Source organism: Fistularia commersonii, chromosome 13 (assembly GCF_037954325.1).
Source record: "Fistularia commersonii isolate RoL2024-O1a breed Wild chromosome 13, RoL_Fcom_v1.0, whole genome shotgun sequence".
Lineage (NCBI taxonomy): Eukaryota > Metazoa > Chordata > Actinopteri > Syngnathiformes > Fistulariidae > Fistularia > Fistularia commersonii.
Genome location: NC_141296.1, coordinates 2,325,443 through 2,338,502, shown reverse-complemented (window position 1 = coordinate 2,338,502; position 13,060 = coordinate 2,325,443). Strand labels below are relative to the sequence as shown.

Genomic DNA, 13,060 nt, shown 5'->3' with positions numbered 1-13,060 from the left:
CGGGGGCGACGACTGTCAATATGATATGACCACAGTAAAACATAGTCGCTCGTTGTTTGTCTTTTTTGGTCAACTCTGTTTATTCGATCCGGTATTGAATCAAATAATGCAAGATCAAGTTACCCTTCTCTATATCCCAGACCGAACTAATCGCGTTTAAAGACCCAGGCGCCCAGGCGACTAAGTCGATGTCCGATAACTCGATTGAGTGAAAATGGCGGACGATAAGGTGAGTGTCGCTGTTCCGGCTTCCACTGCAAACATGCACGCCGGCTAGCCGATGCTTTTTTATCCGACTTTTCCTCCACAACTCCGTGTGTAACTTTGTCAATAGCTGTTCAAAAGAAAGATAATTACGCAGGCATTTAAGCTAGCTCGATCCTCACTGGCAAAGATAACCACCGGGAGGACAAACATAGACAGGAGTATCTTGTTTTTATGAAGGTGGTTTCTCGACAGGTTAAACTCTCAGCAAGAACATCTTCCAAACTTCAACCCGTTCTCCGTGGATCTGAAACGTGACTTCTTTTCTTTCTGACATTATTTTAGGATCCCTTGAAACAGCTGAAAGATCTCACGCAGCTCAAAAGCCAATTGGAGGAGATCCAAAAGAGAGTAGAGAACGAGATCTCCGTAGGAATTCCCCAGGTAGGAACAGCACATCTGAATCATCAACATGACTGTCGTTCGAGCCATTGCGATGATGTCTTTAGTTTGTATGACTTTGGGAAAATAATTAGATTTTTGCTGTGCTCCCGCAGGGAGGCTCGGTGTTGGCGTCTCCGTTTCTGAAGGGCTTCCTGGCCGGGTATGTGGTGGCCAAGCTTCGCTCCTCTGCCATCCTGGGAGTGCTGCTCGGAACCATCAGCGGCATCTACGCAGCGCAGAACTATCAAGTGCCCAACGTGGAAAGATCCGTTAAAGATTATCTGAACGCCTTGAAAAAAGGCCCAAAGTGATTTTGAAGGACCGCCGGTTGTCACAAGAACGCACTTGAAGAAGAAATTCAGCTGCAGCTATTTGCTCATCCGTGACCTTTAACAGAAAAGTCTTTCGACGTCGCCAGAGGTTTCCACAACTGAAATTTCACCGAGGACAGAAGGAAAAACAACCCTCCATCTCATGCTCTTTGCATGTGTGTGCAAATTTCAACTAAAAATATCCGCCTGATTATGCAAGACCTAAGACTATTCTGCAACGTTTGAGGGTTTGGTCCTTCATATTTTTCCCTCTTTTCTCACGTATTGCCTGGAACAGCTTTCAAACACCACTGGACATTATTTATGGCGTTCTTCAAACTGAGAGTGATCTATCAAGAGTATTTTGTAAGAGCTATTTAAATGTTTGACTTTTGCACCTGTTATTTAAATGTCACAAAGCGAGGGGGATTTTGCACTGCATTTTAATTTACGCCCGCACGTCTCCTAGGATGATTGGGATCCAAAACATGGGCACCACAACCCCTGGTAGGTTGAGGAGACCGTGGATGAAGAAGCTCCAGTGGGTTCTCCTCTTGACTATGATGGTCCTGATTTATGGTTCTCATGCGCCACTTATCACGCTGACCAAAGTAGACGGTCAAGTCCCCTTCAACCCCTCCTCGTGCGTGGTCATGATCGAGTTAACCAAACTCCTGATCTCTCTGCTGACTCTCCTCTTCGCCAAGGGGGTTTCGGCCTCGCACTTTTCCCCATCTCCCGCCCTGGTGGCCCCCTATACTGTCCCCGCCGTACTCTACGCCCTCAACAACAACCTGGTCGTCCTCATGCAGACCTACATGGATCCAAGCTCGTACCAAGTCCTGAGCAACTTGAAAATCGGCTCCACGGCTCTGTTGTACTCCGTCTGCCTGGGCAAGAGGCTGGGACGGAGCCAGTGGTTCGCCGTGGCGCTCCTCATGTGCGCCGGCTTCTGCCACAGCTACGGCAACCTGGATCTCGGGGACCCGGACGGGACCGGACGCGGGCAAGAGTCCAGGCTTCGGGTCACGGCGTGGGGGCTCGTCCTCGTCCTGGTGTACTGCTTTATTTCCGGACTGGCCGCTGTTTACACAGAGAGGGTGCTGAAGAGCCAAAAGCTGCCGCTGAGCGTGCAGAATCTCTACCTCTACATATTCGGCGTGGCCGTCAACGGCCTCTCCTGCTTCACCTCCGTAACCAGCGAGAAGGCCTTTCTGGAAGGATACTCGGGGATAGTTTGGCTGATCGTAGCAGGACAGGCCACCAACGGACTCCTGATGTCGGTGGTGCTAAAGCACGGCAGCGGGATCACCAGACTGTTCGTCATCTCCTGCTCCATGTTGGTGAACGCCCTGCTCTCCTGGGCCACAGTCGGGCTGCAGCTCGGCCTTCTTTTCCTTCTCCCCGTTTCTATGATCGGCCTGGCGGCTTACCTTTATTACAGCTAGCGGGTGTTACTGTCCTTTATCCGTCTGCCTTCTAGTTATTCCTGTCAGACACGGGCTTTTGTTTTACCAAACGTAAAGGCGTCACGTCCGCTGACGTTCGAATGACACTTTTTTGTTTTCCTTTGAAAAGAAATATTCGAACGCTAACACGGGAAACGATTATCTTCAGCTCCACGATGCCGAAGAGTGCTGCTAGTGCCAAGAACAACATCCCATAAAATGCCACTTTTACTCTCGAGGTTTGCTTCTCTTGATTTATGTCGCACATGTTGATTAAAAGCACGGTTTTAATCATTCGGCGGGAGATAACGGCACGGTCAAACCATCGCCTTTCTTAGCCAGGGTGTCTTTTAACTCTCCCAGTGCTGTAACCAAACAAAGAATGAATCAGGAGCGTATCCGAGGCAACTGACGGACGGTATACAAACACACACACACACACTGACCTTTCCGGAGTTGTGCGTTGTCAGCTTGCAACTGGCGGTTCTGGGCAGACAGATAGATGGCATCCTGGACCGCCTCCAGCAGCACAGCCCTATATCTGCCCTCTGACATCTTCCTCAGCTCCTCGCTCTCGCTGTGAAACGCTCTGAACACCTAGAGTTGGAGCGGAAAAGATAAGACCGGATAAACATGGGGGCGACGGCTCGAGATTCTCCTTTACGTGTAGTTTGGTCAGGCGGCTGCGGTTTTATTTGTATATTTAATGGATTATATTTGATGAAGCCAGCCGTCGCTTTACCGCAAATATTCGGCGAACCGTCTTCTTTTTAGTATTGTTGGCGAGGCGTAATCTCCACGTGGGAGTTGTTTTTCAGCGGCGGTGTGCTATCCTGACAACGCTCCCTTGGATAGACGTGGAAATTGTGCCGTCACGACATTGTTTAAATCACTCATTTGAAATTTCAAAATATTTCCCGTCGTTTAAAACGTAGCGCAGCTCATTCCTTCCGAAAAAAAAAAAAGGAATTGAAAAGAAAAATAAATGTGCGTCACAAGCAACATTTGCTCCATGACGATCAAATGAGAATTAACGTTTTACAAAACAGCGATCATCATATAAAGATGGACTGGTAAATCGTCACGACTGGGTTTTAAACAGTAATGCGTTTTTATACTGCAGATGCAATGTGATAGGACGAATGCGTGTCATCCCACGCTTGTCACATGACCGCACGACAAAACAACGTGCCGACCGGCCAGATCCATCGACTCGCTCTATTGGTTCCAACTCGGAAAAATTCTTAAAGTCCCTACGGATAAATTGTAAATTTATGGGCTATTTTTTTTTCTCCCCCCCCCAGATGTTACAGTCTTTAATACACCAGTTGGAACTGCGGTATCTGCTGGTGCGATCTGTGAACAATGGCGGTTTGTAGTCGCTTTATTTCATTCTTGAAATTTCCACAAGCGTGTAACCGCGCTCTAAAAGCAGTCACAGTCGCCGCCTCTTTGCGGTCGCTTCGTGTCCGGACGCCTCGAGATAAGCATCTAAAAGTAGTTCATCGACAAATTGAATTTTCAGTGCGACGCGGTGTTTTTCGTTTTTCTCTGTGAAAAAAAAAACAACAATCTCACCTGCAGGGTTTCATCCCCCAGACGCTTCAGCTGCGATCCGTGCCTGCGATACTGATCCTGCAGGTCCGTCTCGGCCCGCCGGATCTCGGCCCGCAGGGTCTCCGTCTGCAGCACCAGGAGCTGCCGCTCTCGGTTCAGCACCAGCAGCTCCCTCCGGGGTCCCGCCGTCTGAACAGACCGATGGATGTCGCGTAAATTCGGTCTAAATGTCGCGAGTGTCCGTGTCTTACGGCCCTACCGGTAGGCGTCCGTCAGCCAAGTCCCTCTCCATCTTTTCCAGCTCCTCCTCCATCAGCCTCCCGTGATCCTCCCTGATCCGCCTCCTCCGATCCCGAGCTTTGTCGTATTCCAGCTGCGTTGAAAACACGATTGAACAAGCGCTTGTTTTTTTTTTTATCAACTTGAACGCTTTAAAACGTCTGGAGTCAAATGAATCTTCACAACTTGTTGCCAGAGGTCGGATTTTTCCCCGACGGGCGCCGTCTTTGTCGTTCCCTCGCCGTAAGCGTCCCTCAGCTGCCGGATTCCGGCCAACGCGTCCTGGATCTTCTTCACGTCCCCGCTACCTGCAGCGGACGTGAGAATAAATCCAAAATTTTCCGTAGCATGATGGGTTGGAAGATGGTCTTCCACATTACCTTTGATATGCTCCTCCATTTCTTGTCTCAGCTGTTGGTTTCCGTGTTCTACGGCGTCTTCGCATTCGCCGCCGTGTTCCGCGCAGAAGGTCGGAGAGCTGCAGAGCTGCTAAACCAACGGACAGCGCGGCGACGTCTTGGTTACGACGACTAACAAACCACGGCTCGTTCTCTGAGCGAATCGCGCAAACCTTTATTTGGACTTTTCTCTCGTCCGACCCGTCCCTTCGCTTCTCCCACGACTGTTCTTTCACGATCTGCCGGAGGGATCGCAGGATGTGAAGTCGAGTTCACAAGTAAGTAACACCTCGAGTTTGTATTTTGTCATTTGCCGACGATCCCGTCTTCTCAACTTCCCCGTCCGGACTCTCAATTCACCCGATGGAACCTCCTGCCTCGAGCCAACCGTGAGAAGGACCAAGGACATGGTGACCATCCAAAGGGGAACCAGTGGTAAAGGAGTACAGGCACCTGGGCGAGTCTTTGGCAACCTCCTGAGGTTCTCCTCAAAAACAGGAGATCCTCAGGATACGTCTGACGTGAGCGGTCGCATCCTGACTTGTATGACTCCTCCACTGAAAATATAATGACCTCCTCCTTCACCCGCTGGTTCTACTTGATCACCCCTGGAGGAAAGGAAGCGCCCAATGAGGTCTTCTCTAAAGTCATTGGCCACCTCGTCAGATCTCTCCGTAAGGGCAACTAGCGCGATCCTACAGGATCCATCCCATATCCTGACCCTGGCAAGTGGCTCCCCTCATAAGATACACTACATGGCCAAAAGTAGTGGCCCAACTGCCTTGACTCGCATATGAACTTCAGTGACATCCCATTCCTAATCCAAGGGGTGACGTCGGTCCATCTTTTGCACCCAGAACAGCTTCAACTCTTCTGGGAAGGCCGTCCACGAGGTTCAGGAGTACGTTTATGGCAATTTTTGATCATTGGACAAGATGTTGGACAAGAAGGCCTGGCTCTGGGTCTCCGCTCTAATTCATCCCAAAGATGTTCTATGGGGTTGAGGCCAGTCAAGTTCATACCACAGCAGACTCTGTCGTCCATGTCTTTCTGGAGCTTACTTTCTGCACTCATGTTGGCTCCAAACTGTTCCCTCAAAGTTGGGAGCATGGAATTGTCCAAAATGTCTTGTTATGCTGAAGCTTTCAGAGTTCCTTTCACTGGAACTAAGGGGCCAAGCCCAGCTTCTGGAAAACAACTCCGCATCATAAAGCTTCACACTTGGCACGACAGACAAGTAGCGTTCCCCTGGCAACCGCCAAACCCAGACTCGTCCATCAGATAACCAGATGGAGAAGCGTGATCGGTCACTCCAGACAACACATCGCCACTGTTCCAGACTCCTTTTACACCAGTGATCCCCAACCTAATATCACCACAGACGGGTCAACGCTTGACAATTTAACTGCGGACCGGAGGGGGGGAACACGCCGTTTGTTTATATTGCAAATATAATAATAAACACGAATCCACTGTGTACTCGTACGCAACTTTATGACCAGCTTCCTCGTAACTTTGGGCCAACAACATGAGTATATTGAAGGCTTCATTGCCTCCTTAGAGAGCCGGTCGCTGCATATCATGCAGAGCGGACTCGGACTGTGGGAATCACCTGTTGCGATGAATCCATATTTCAATATTTTTGTTGGAAGTTGTAGGCTCTTCTTCTATCTCTTCACCGGGCTTTTTCCCCTTCGAAAAGAAACTTTCCAAAGACGTCTGTCTTTCACCCATTTTGCTAGCTTGCGGGTTACATTTTTGCCGCTCGAGTGACCGAGATGTAAAACAAAAAAATCCGGTCATTTTTTTCAAAATAATGATTGTTTAAACTCAGATAGCGGTTCCCTGGCGCGAAGGTTGGGGATCACCACTTTCCATCACTGTGTTCGACACACTAACACTTGTTAGGCCAACCATCCTTTTACAAATGTTTGTAAAAACAGCGGCGTGTCTAGATGTTTGATTTCTGGTGGCCACGGAAGTGATTGGAGCGGCTGATTCCCATGATTTGGACGGGTGAGCCAATACTTTTGGCCATTTTGTGTACTTGTAGATGTAAAGTTGTGTGGTTTATTTCCAGATGCCGGATGCTCCCCCATGTGCTCTCCAATTGTCCCTCTGGTACAAATCAAGCGATTCCGATTAAATATACGTCACCGCCTTTAACGTGCTTCGATATCGTACCTGCAGGTTTTGGTTCAGCTCGGCCAATCGGACGATACCGTCGGCCGTATCTCCTCCGGGCGACATTATGGCGTTTCTCAGATCCGCTATTTGACCCCTTAACTCCAGCTCCGCCCGCCTGGGACACCAGTGACAGACGGTGGCTTTTGTCGTCAGGTTCTTTACGTCACGCGCCAAAGCCAAAGCGGACGGGATCTCCTCGTCGTCCAGGACGCCTGCGTGAAGGCCGACGCCTGCGTGAAGGCCGACGCCTGCGGTGAGGCGCCCGCCGGGCTGAATGCGGGATGGATGGGATGAACTCACCGTGAGGGTGAAGGTAGTAGATCAGGACAGTCCTGCTGTTTCCCGTCAAGGCGTCACTCAGGAGGAATGACAGAAGGTCGTCCGTCGATGTGGCTCGGCTTTGCGTTTCACCCACGGCTTTTACCAAGGGGTTGATTCTGGAAAATATCAATAATATTCAATGGAACTGACTCCAACAAAGTGATTGGTTTATTTTGTTAAGTAATAAATGAAGTCGGATTCCTTGTTTGCTTTGTTTTTATCAGCCCAAAGTGGAGAAATCCTCTTCTTCTTCTCGTTCTTTCGGCTTTTCCCGTCAGGTGTCGCCACAGCGAGTCAACTTTCTCCATCTAACCCTATTCTCTGGATCCTCCTCTCTCACACCAACTACCTTCATATCCTCTCTCACTACGTCCATAAATCTTCTCTTTGGTCTTCCTCCAGACCTCTTGCCTGGCAGCTCCAATTCCAGCATCCGTCTGCCAATATATTCATGACCCAACCATCTCAGTCTGGCTTCTCTGACCTTCTCTCCAAAACATCTAACATGTGCTGTCCCTCTGATGGACTCCTTCCTGATCCTCTCCATCCTGGTCACTCCCAAAGAGAACCTCAACATCTTCATCTCTGCGACCTCTAGTTCTGCCTGCTGTCTTTTGGTCATTGGAACAGTTTCTAGTCCAAACATCATCGCTGGTCTCACCACTGTCTTGCACACCTTTCCTTTTATTCTGGCTGAAAGTCTTCTATCACTTCGTACCCCTGACACTTTTCTCCACCCATTCCAACCTGCTTGGACCCGTCTCTTCACCTCTGATCCCTGGTGGAGTCCCACCTCCACCTTGAACTTCTCTGTTACCCCTACAGCACACCGTACCAGTGTCTCACAGCGAGCATACATGTCCGAGCCCAAAGTGGAGAAATAATTGTTTAAATTTGTAGAAACCGTAATTGTTTACAGCCGACCATCTGCAGAAACCTTGTGTAGCTCAAGGTCTTGCACTTGGACATGCAGCCAGTCAGGGGCGGGAAATCGATCCATGGCGGCCCACAAAGAAATCAGTTTTGTCCGTTTAAAATGTGCCCATCTGCTCGCACAAGCACAGGATTTGATCTGTTATTCCACTTTCGAGGGAAAAAAAAGTCGAGAAAATGACGTCATTTTGGCTCTTTTGGACTTTGTGATTAAGTTCAAACTCCACTTATTATCCACAGGATCTGTAATTTCTCGCTATATTTTCCAGGTGACGGCGATAAGAGGAACCGCGGCGGTCTTATCGCTCACACGCCGGGACATCGTTTCCCGCTTTTCTCGTCTCGCCGCCAGGCTGACCCTCCGGGGTCGATCCCGGACGCTCGTCCCGCCAGGACGAACAGACGCAGCCTGCCGCGACAAACCCGAAACCCCTCCTTCCCCGGACGGAGCTTCCGCTCGGCGTTCACGGCAAAAAGGAAACTGCATCAGAGCAAAAAAAAAAATCCATCCACTTTAAAATCAAGTCAAACGCTGAATAATAAAGATAGAATATTTGGTTTATTTGACCCACCTACTAGAAATCCATTCCGCACCGGCCTTCATTGTTTCCCTACATGTTCGGTAGAGCGAGTAGGCCTCGTCCGCAGAGCCCACACACACCTCGCTCAATCCTCTTGCCACGCTTAGAGAGAAAGAACATATATTTCACACGCGTGGGTTTCTGCACACGGGAACGCCGTCGTCGGGACTCACCCGCCGAGGACCGGGTGGGAGACGGCTTTTAAAGTCCCTTTCGTCGGGTTCAGGAGGTCCACGGCGCTGCCGGACGAATCCACCTGATATATCAGAAAAGCGTTTGCATCAGTCAGGAGAGGCAGGGGAGGTCTGGGCCTCACCTGTCGTCACGGAAAGTGAAAAAAAAATGCAAAATGAAAAAATAAATTAAATGGTTATATTTATCCAGTGATTTGTGCTATTAAGTTATTTTCCACGAAGCTTCACCATTCTTAGTTTTTTTTTTTTTTTTTTTTTTTTTCAAAATTGCTGAAAAAAATTAACATTTAGCGTTCAAATATGAAGAGACGTGCGGTGACGCGGTAACAAGCTGAGCCCGCTATGGATTGTACAGTGATTCTGCTAACTGTGCTAGCATGCTATGCACTGAGACCGCACAGCTGTCTCTGTGGATGTCAGTATAAAAAAAAAACATTTTTAATTATGAACAAAATTTACATAGTTTAGCTGATGTGTCTAATGTTTGTCGTCAACAACTTTGCGTTGTGTTTCTGATAATCATAAAATGAGTGCGAAGAGACGTGAAGTGAGGCAGGCAGTGTCTGTGCCTCATGTTAGGGGGCGCCGCTGATCCCAGGGATCCTTCTTACTACTCGGCTATAGAATAATAGAATTAGCAATAGCAAGCTACGGTAAACAGTTAGCAGGTCAAGTGCAGCCGTCCAGTTAATTTTTTGTGATTACATGGGTCTGTATAGCGCATGGACTTCATTTATAAGTAAAGGTAATAGATAATAACGTTATTTTTACATGTGTTTTTTTCTATGCTACAGTTTGTATATGTAAAGAATGCTGATATGATATTTTAAACAAAACACGTCAACTGCAGCCAATAAAATGGTGAATAAGCTTCTCCGTAGGGTTCCTATGTTTGTAAATCTGACTGTGTTGACGTCAGTGCCTCACCAGCCATGAATCGGTAGCCGATGTCGTTTTTAAACAAACCTGGAGGAAGGAAACGGATGTAAACAACTCCTCTTCGATGCGTGACATCACGTGAGCAAACACGCTTGACAGGAGCTAAAAATCCAAGCAAAGAAAGTTTAAAAAGATGAATTCCAAATGCGTCGCTATTTCTTGCAAAGCCGAGGCTCTACCGGTTTCACGATATCCCGGTCAATCACTCCGCTGATCTCGTCAATAGACGTCCCGCATATCAGCAGCGCTGCATTGTAACCGGCGGGTATCGACTCGGCCAGCGGCTGCAGGAGCTCGCTTTGCAGTCGCTATTGAGAAAAGTCACATTTTTAATAACTCCAGACTTTGCAGGGATACCGTAGATGTAACGGGCCTTTGCGGGGTTGATCGAATTTTTGAAAAAGTAACCCAAATAAGAGGCCGTTTACCTGCACGTTGTCAGCAGTCACGGGTCGGTCAAAGAAGAAGGACTTCTGCTAGAATGGCAAGAGTTAGCAGGGAACGAAAAAAGAAAAAAGCTTTTCATTTTGTGGTAAATAAGTCCTAGCAAGGACCTCATATGTATACTAAATCAGTATATATGTGTAAATCAGCTGACACATTATTTTACCGTTTATCATCAATGATTTCCATAGTAGAATTACTGTTTAGTAACTGAGCTAGGATAAGTTCAGCTCTGTTTAGTTCAGTGTAGTTCAGTTATGTTCAGTTCAGTAGGGCTATGTTATGTTATGTTATGTTATGTTATGTTATGTTATGTTATGTTATGTTATGTTATGTTGCTCAGGTCAGTTCAGTTCACCTCGGCTGAGTTCAGTTTAGCTTAGTTATGTTCAGTTCAGCTCAGTTTAGTTATATTCGGTTTAATTCAGTTCAGTTTAGCTTAGTTCATTTCAGTTAATTTCAGCTCAGTTTAGTTCTGTTTAGTTTAGTTAGGTTGAGCTTAGTTCAGTTCAGTTCAGTTGAGCTTAGTTCAGTTCAGTCCAGTTATGTTCAGCCCAGCTTTGTTTAGCTTAGTTCAGATCATCTCAGTTCAGTTCAGTTCAGCTCAGTTCAGTTCAGTTCAGCTCAGTTCAGTTCAGTTCAGCTCAGTTCAGTTTAGTTTAGTTAGGTTGAGCTTAGTTCAGTTCAGTTATGTCCAGTTTAGTTATGGTCAGTTCAGTTCAGTTATGTTCAGTTTAGTTATGGTCAGTTCAGTACAGCTCAGTTCAGTTCAGCTCAGCTCAGTTCAGTTATGTTTAGTTTAGTTAGGTTGAGCTTAGTTCAGTTCAGTTATGTTCAGTTTAGTTATGGTCAGTTCAGTTCAATTATGTTCAATTTAGTTATGGTCAGTTCAGTACAGCTCAGTTCAGTTTAGTTATGTTCAGTTTAGTTCAGTTCAGCTCAGTTTAGTTAGCTTAGTTCAATGCAGCTCAGTTCTGTTGAGCTCAGTTTAGCTTACTTCAGTTCAGTTATGTTCAGTTCAGCTCAGCTTCGTTAAGCTTAGTTCATTTATGTTCACTTTAGTCATATTAAGTTCAGCTCAGCTCAGCTCAGTTCAGTTTTGTTCAGTTCATTAGTGCTAGATTGAGTTAAGATCGTCCTATTTTAGTCGTGCAGTCCGTAAATTCCGTAAAAAGCAGCCAGGACCGGAAGGACAGACCGAACCGGAGCTGCGTAGGTGAACAATGCTCTCCAAGCTGCTTTTGCCAATAACACACATATGTAAACCTCCCTCGAGAAGCCGTGTCGAAAGCATATAAAAATAGGTATTTATCAGCTCTTTGTCAAGCATCCTTTCGTGCTTTATGAACGTGTTTTCATTGTTACTTATCACCACTAATGCTTATGACAGCGCCTCTAATGGAGACCACCAAAGAACACATGGGAAGTAAAAATGATTCACCAGGCTGTTTCCCAGCGAGCAGTCCACAGTGTGTCCGTCATCGCTAATAACCAGACGTCCTTTACCCTCTGGGTGTGAAATAAAAGTGATATATAAACGCATTTTCCCTGCAATGCCGTAGTTATTTTCTTACACCCCCCCCTCCGGCCCTTCTTGCGTTACCTGGGATTTCAGGAAGTACAACTCCCACTCGCACCGCTTCGCCTTCCTCCGCCGTCTGAATAACAAGTGAAGACGGACGCCGTCGTTTTTAGCGAACTATTATATTTCAAAAATGAATTAAAAAGCAAATTACTCACAGGTGCCTCGAAGTTGACGGCAGCCATTCTGTTCTTGCGTCTTAAAAAGAGCCGATGGGCCGGTTGGGTTTTTTGTTACACCGATCTCAATTATGAATGAGGCCGGAATCCACTTTCGCTCCGGGGAGATGACCCAGTTTATTAATGAGATGAACAAGTTAACGACTTAAATAGATAAAGGTTTGATTGAATAATTTAGGCATGATTTTTTTTTTTTTTTTTTTTTTTTTGACATCGTCCAATAGCGCATCAGCCTTTAAGGACATTGACTGAAACACCAAACGCCCTTGTACAGAGAGGAGGCCGATGGTGTTCCGCTACACCGGTCAGATTCCCACATGTCTCCGGAGGCGATTTCGTGATCCGAGTCCCCTTGCATGCTCACCGCCGCGGCATTCGCCAACTCCTCAACAAACGCTGTGTGTGTGTGTGTGTGTGTGTGTGTGTGATCTCCCACAGGGCGCGGTCATACCGATAGGGTTTGTTTCCTCTGCACGCAGAACATCGAGTTTCGCCGGCGCTCTCGAAGCGACACCCGTCGGGGCCGATTGCCGTCGACCCTCGGCTCGCGGGAGAAGAAAAAAAAGGGTAGGTTTCGCCAGAGCGGGCGGACGATAATCGGACAAATCAAGCTACTCCACGGGCGTTCCTTCTAAGTCAAGGGGGGAGGCCCGGCAGCAGAAAAGGAAGGGATTCAACGTAGATCTATGAGGGAAAGGAGCATTTTGGGAAGTTCTGGATGCCTATCCGAGATGCCGGGGTCTCTTGCAAATCCGGATGTAGCACAGTAGTGGACCATTTCGACCGCACCGGGTCAAATAAGGACATGTAGCCTAATGGCCAGGAGTGAAATGGCAATTGGTGGAGGAAAGGGGTGCTGTCTCGAGGCAACACAGGGCAAGTTTCGAAGAGATGATGCTCAATTTGGACTCCATGGCAGGCGTTGCAACGGTCGCCTTAGCAACGAAAAGGGGCCATGGCAAACTCGAGGCCTGCGGGCCAAATCTGGCCCGCGGTCGGGTCATTTTCGGCCCGCAGGATAATATTTGATTACTATTCGAGCCGCCCCGCTGATTTGTT

General features: G+C 47.6%; 3 protein-coding genes across 3 annotated transcripts; 2 read left to right on the top strand and 1 right to left on the bottom strand.

Annotated features, from left to right (window-relative positions):
- The first annotated feature begins 66 nt into the window (after positions 1–66).
- LOC147227525 (SLC35A4 upstream open reading frame protein-like) lies at positions 67–2,643 on the top strand. Its single transcript, XM_086158712.1, has 3 exons — positions 67–229; positions 550–648; positions 762–2,643. The coding sequence occupies exons 1-3, from the start codon at positions 215–217 to the stop codon at positions 957–959; spliced, it is 312 nt and encodes a 103-aa protein (XP_086014838.1). The 5' UTR covers positions 67–214; the 3' UTR covers positions 960–2,643.
- LOC147227524 (putative UDP-sugar transporter protein SLC35A4) lies at positions 1,430–2,643 on the top strand. Its single transcript, XM_086158710.1, has one exon. It carries the CDS (start codon positions 1,430–1,432, stop codon positions 2,405–2,407), a length of 978 nt encoding a protein of 325 aa, XP_086014836.1. The 3' UTR covers positions 2,408–2,643.
- An 11-nt stretch (positions 2,644–2,654) lies between these two features.
- On the bottom strand, positions 2,655–12,007 carry LOC147227523 (kinesin-like protein KIF1C). The gene is made up of 18 exons (XM_086157682.1): positions 11,981–12,007; positions 11,844–11,898; positions 11,682–11,749; positions 10,225–10,269; positions 9,976–10,104; positions 9,824–9,898; positions 8,837–8,919; positions 8,656–8,765; positions 8,393–8,570; positions 7,129–7,280; positions 6,826–7,040; positions 4,815–4,880; positions 4,624–4,732; positions 4,430–4,551; positions 4,224–4,337; positions 3,986–4,153; positions 2,854–3,004; positions 2,655–2,772 (listed from the first exon to the last, which is right to left on the bottom strand). The coding sequence occupies exons 1-18, from the start codon at positions 12,005–12,007 to the stop codon at positions 2,699–2,701; spliced, it is 1,941 nt and encodes a 646-aa protein (XP_086013808.1). The 3' UTR covers positions 2,655–2,698.
- Between the last annotated feature and the right edge of the window lie 1,053 nt (positions 12,008–13,060).

What these genes read in the sequence shown, in the direction of transcription:
- LOC147227524 (XM_086158710.1), top strand. Translation starts at nt 1,430, where the DNA reads ATGATTGGGATCCAAAACATGGGCACCACAACCCCTGGTAGGTTGAGG.
- LOC147227525 (XM_086158712.1), top strand. An exon ending in TCTCCGTAGGAATTCCCCAG is followed by an intron (nt 649 to 761) that starts GTAGGAACAGCA and finishes GTGCTCCCGCAG; the next exon opens with GGAGGCTCGGTGTTGGCGTC.
- LOC147227523 (XM_086157682.1), bottom strand. Translation starts at nt 12,007, where the DNA reads ATGGCTGCCGTCAACTTCGAGGCACCT. An exon ending in TGACTGCTGACAACGTGCAG is followed by an intron (nt 10,105 to 10,224) that starts GTAAACGGCCTC and finishes TTTTCTCAATAG; the next exon opens with CGACTGCAAAGCGAGCTCCT. An exon ending in TGCGGAATGGATTTCTAGTA is followed by an intron (nt 8,571 to 8,655) that starts GGTGGGTCAAAT and finishes TTTTTTTGCTCT; the next exon opens with GATGCAGTTTCCTTTTTGCC.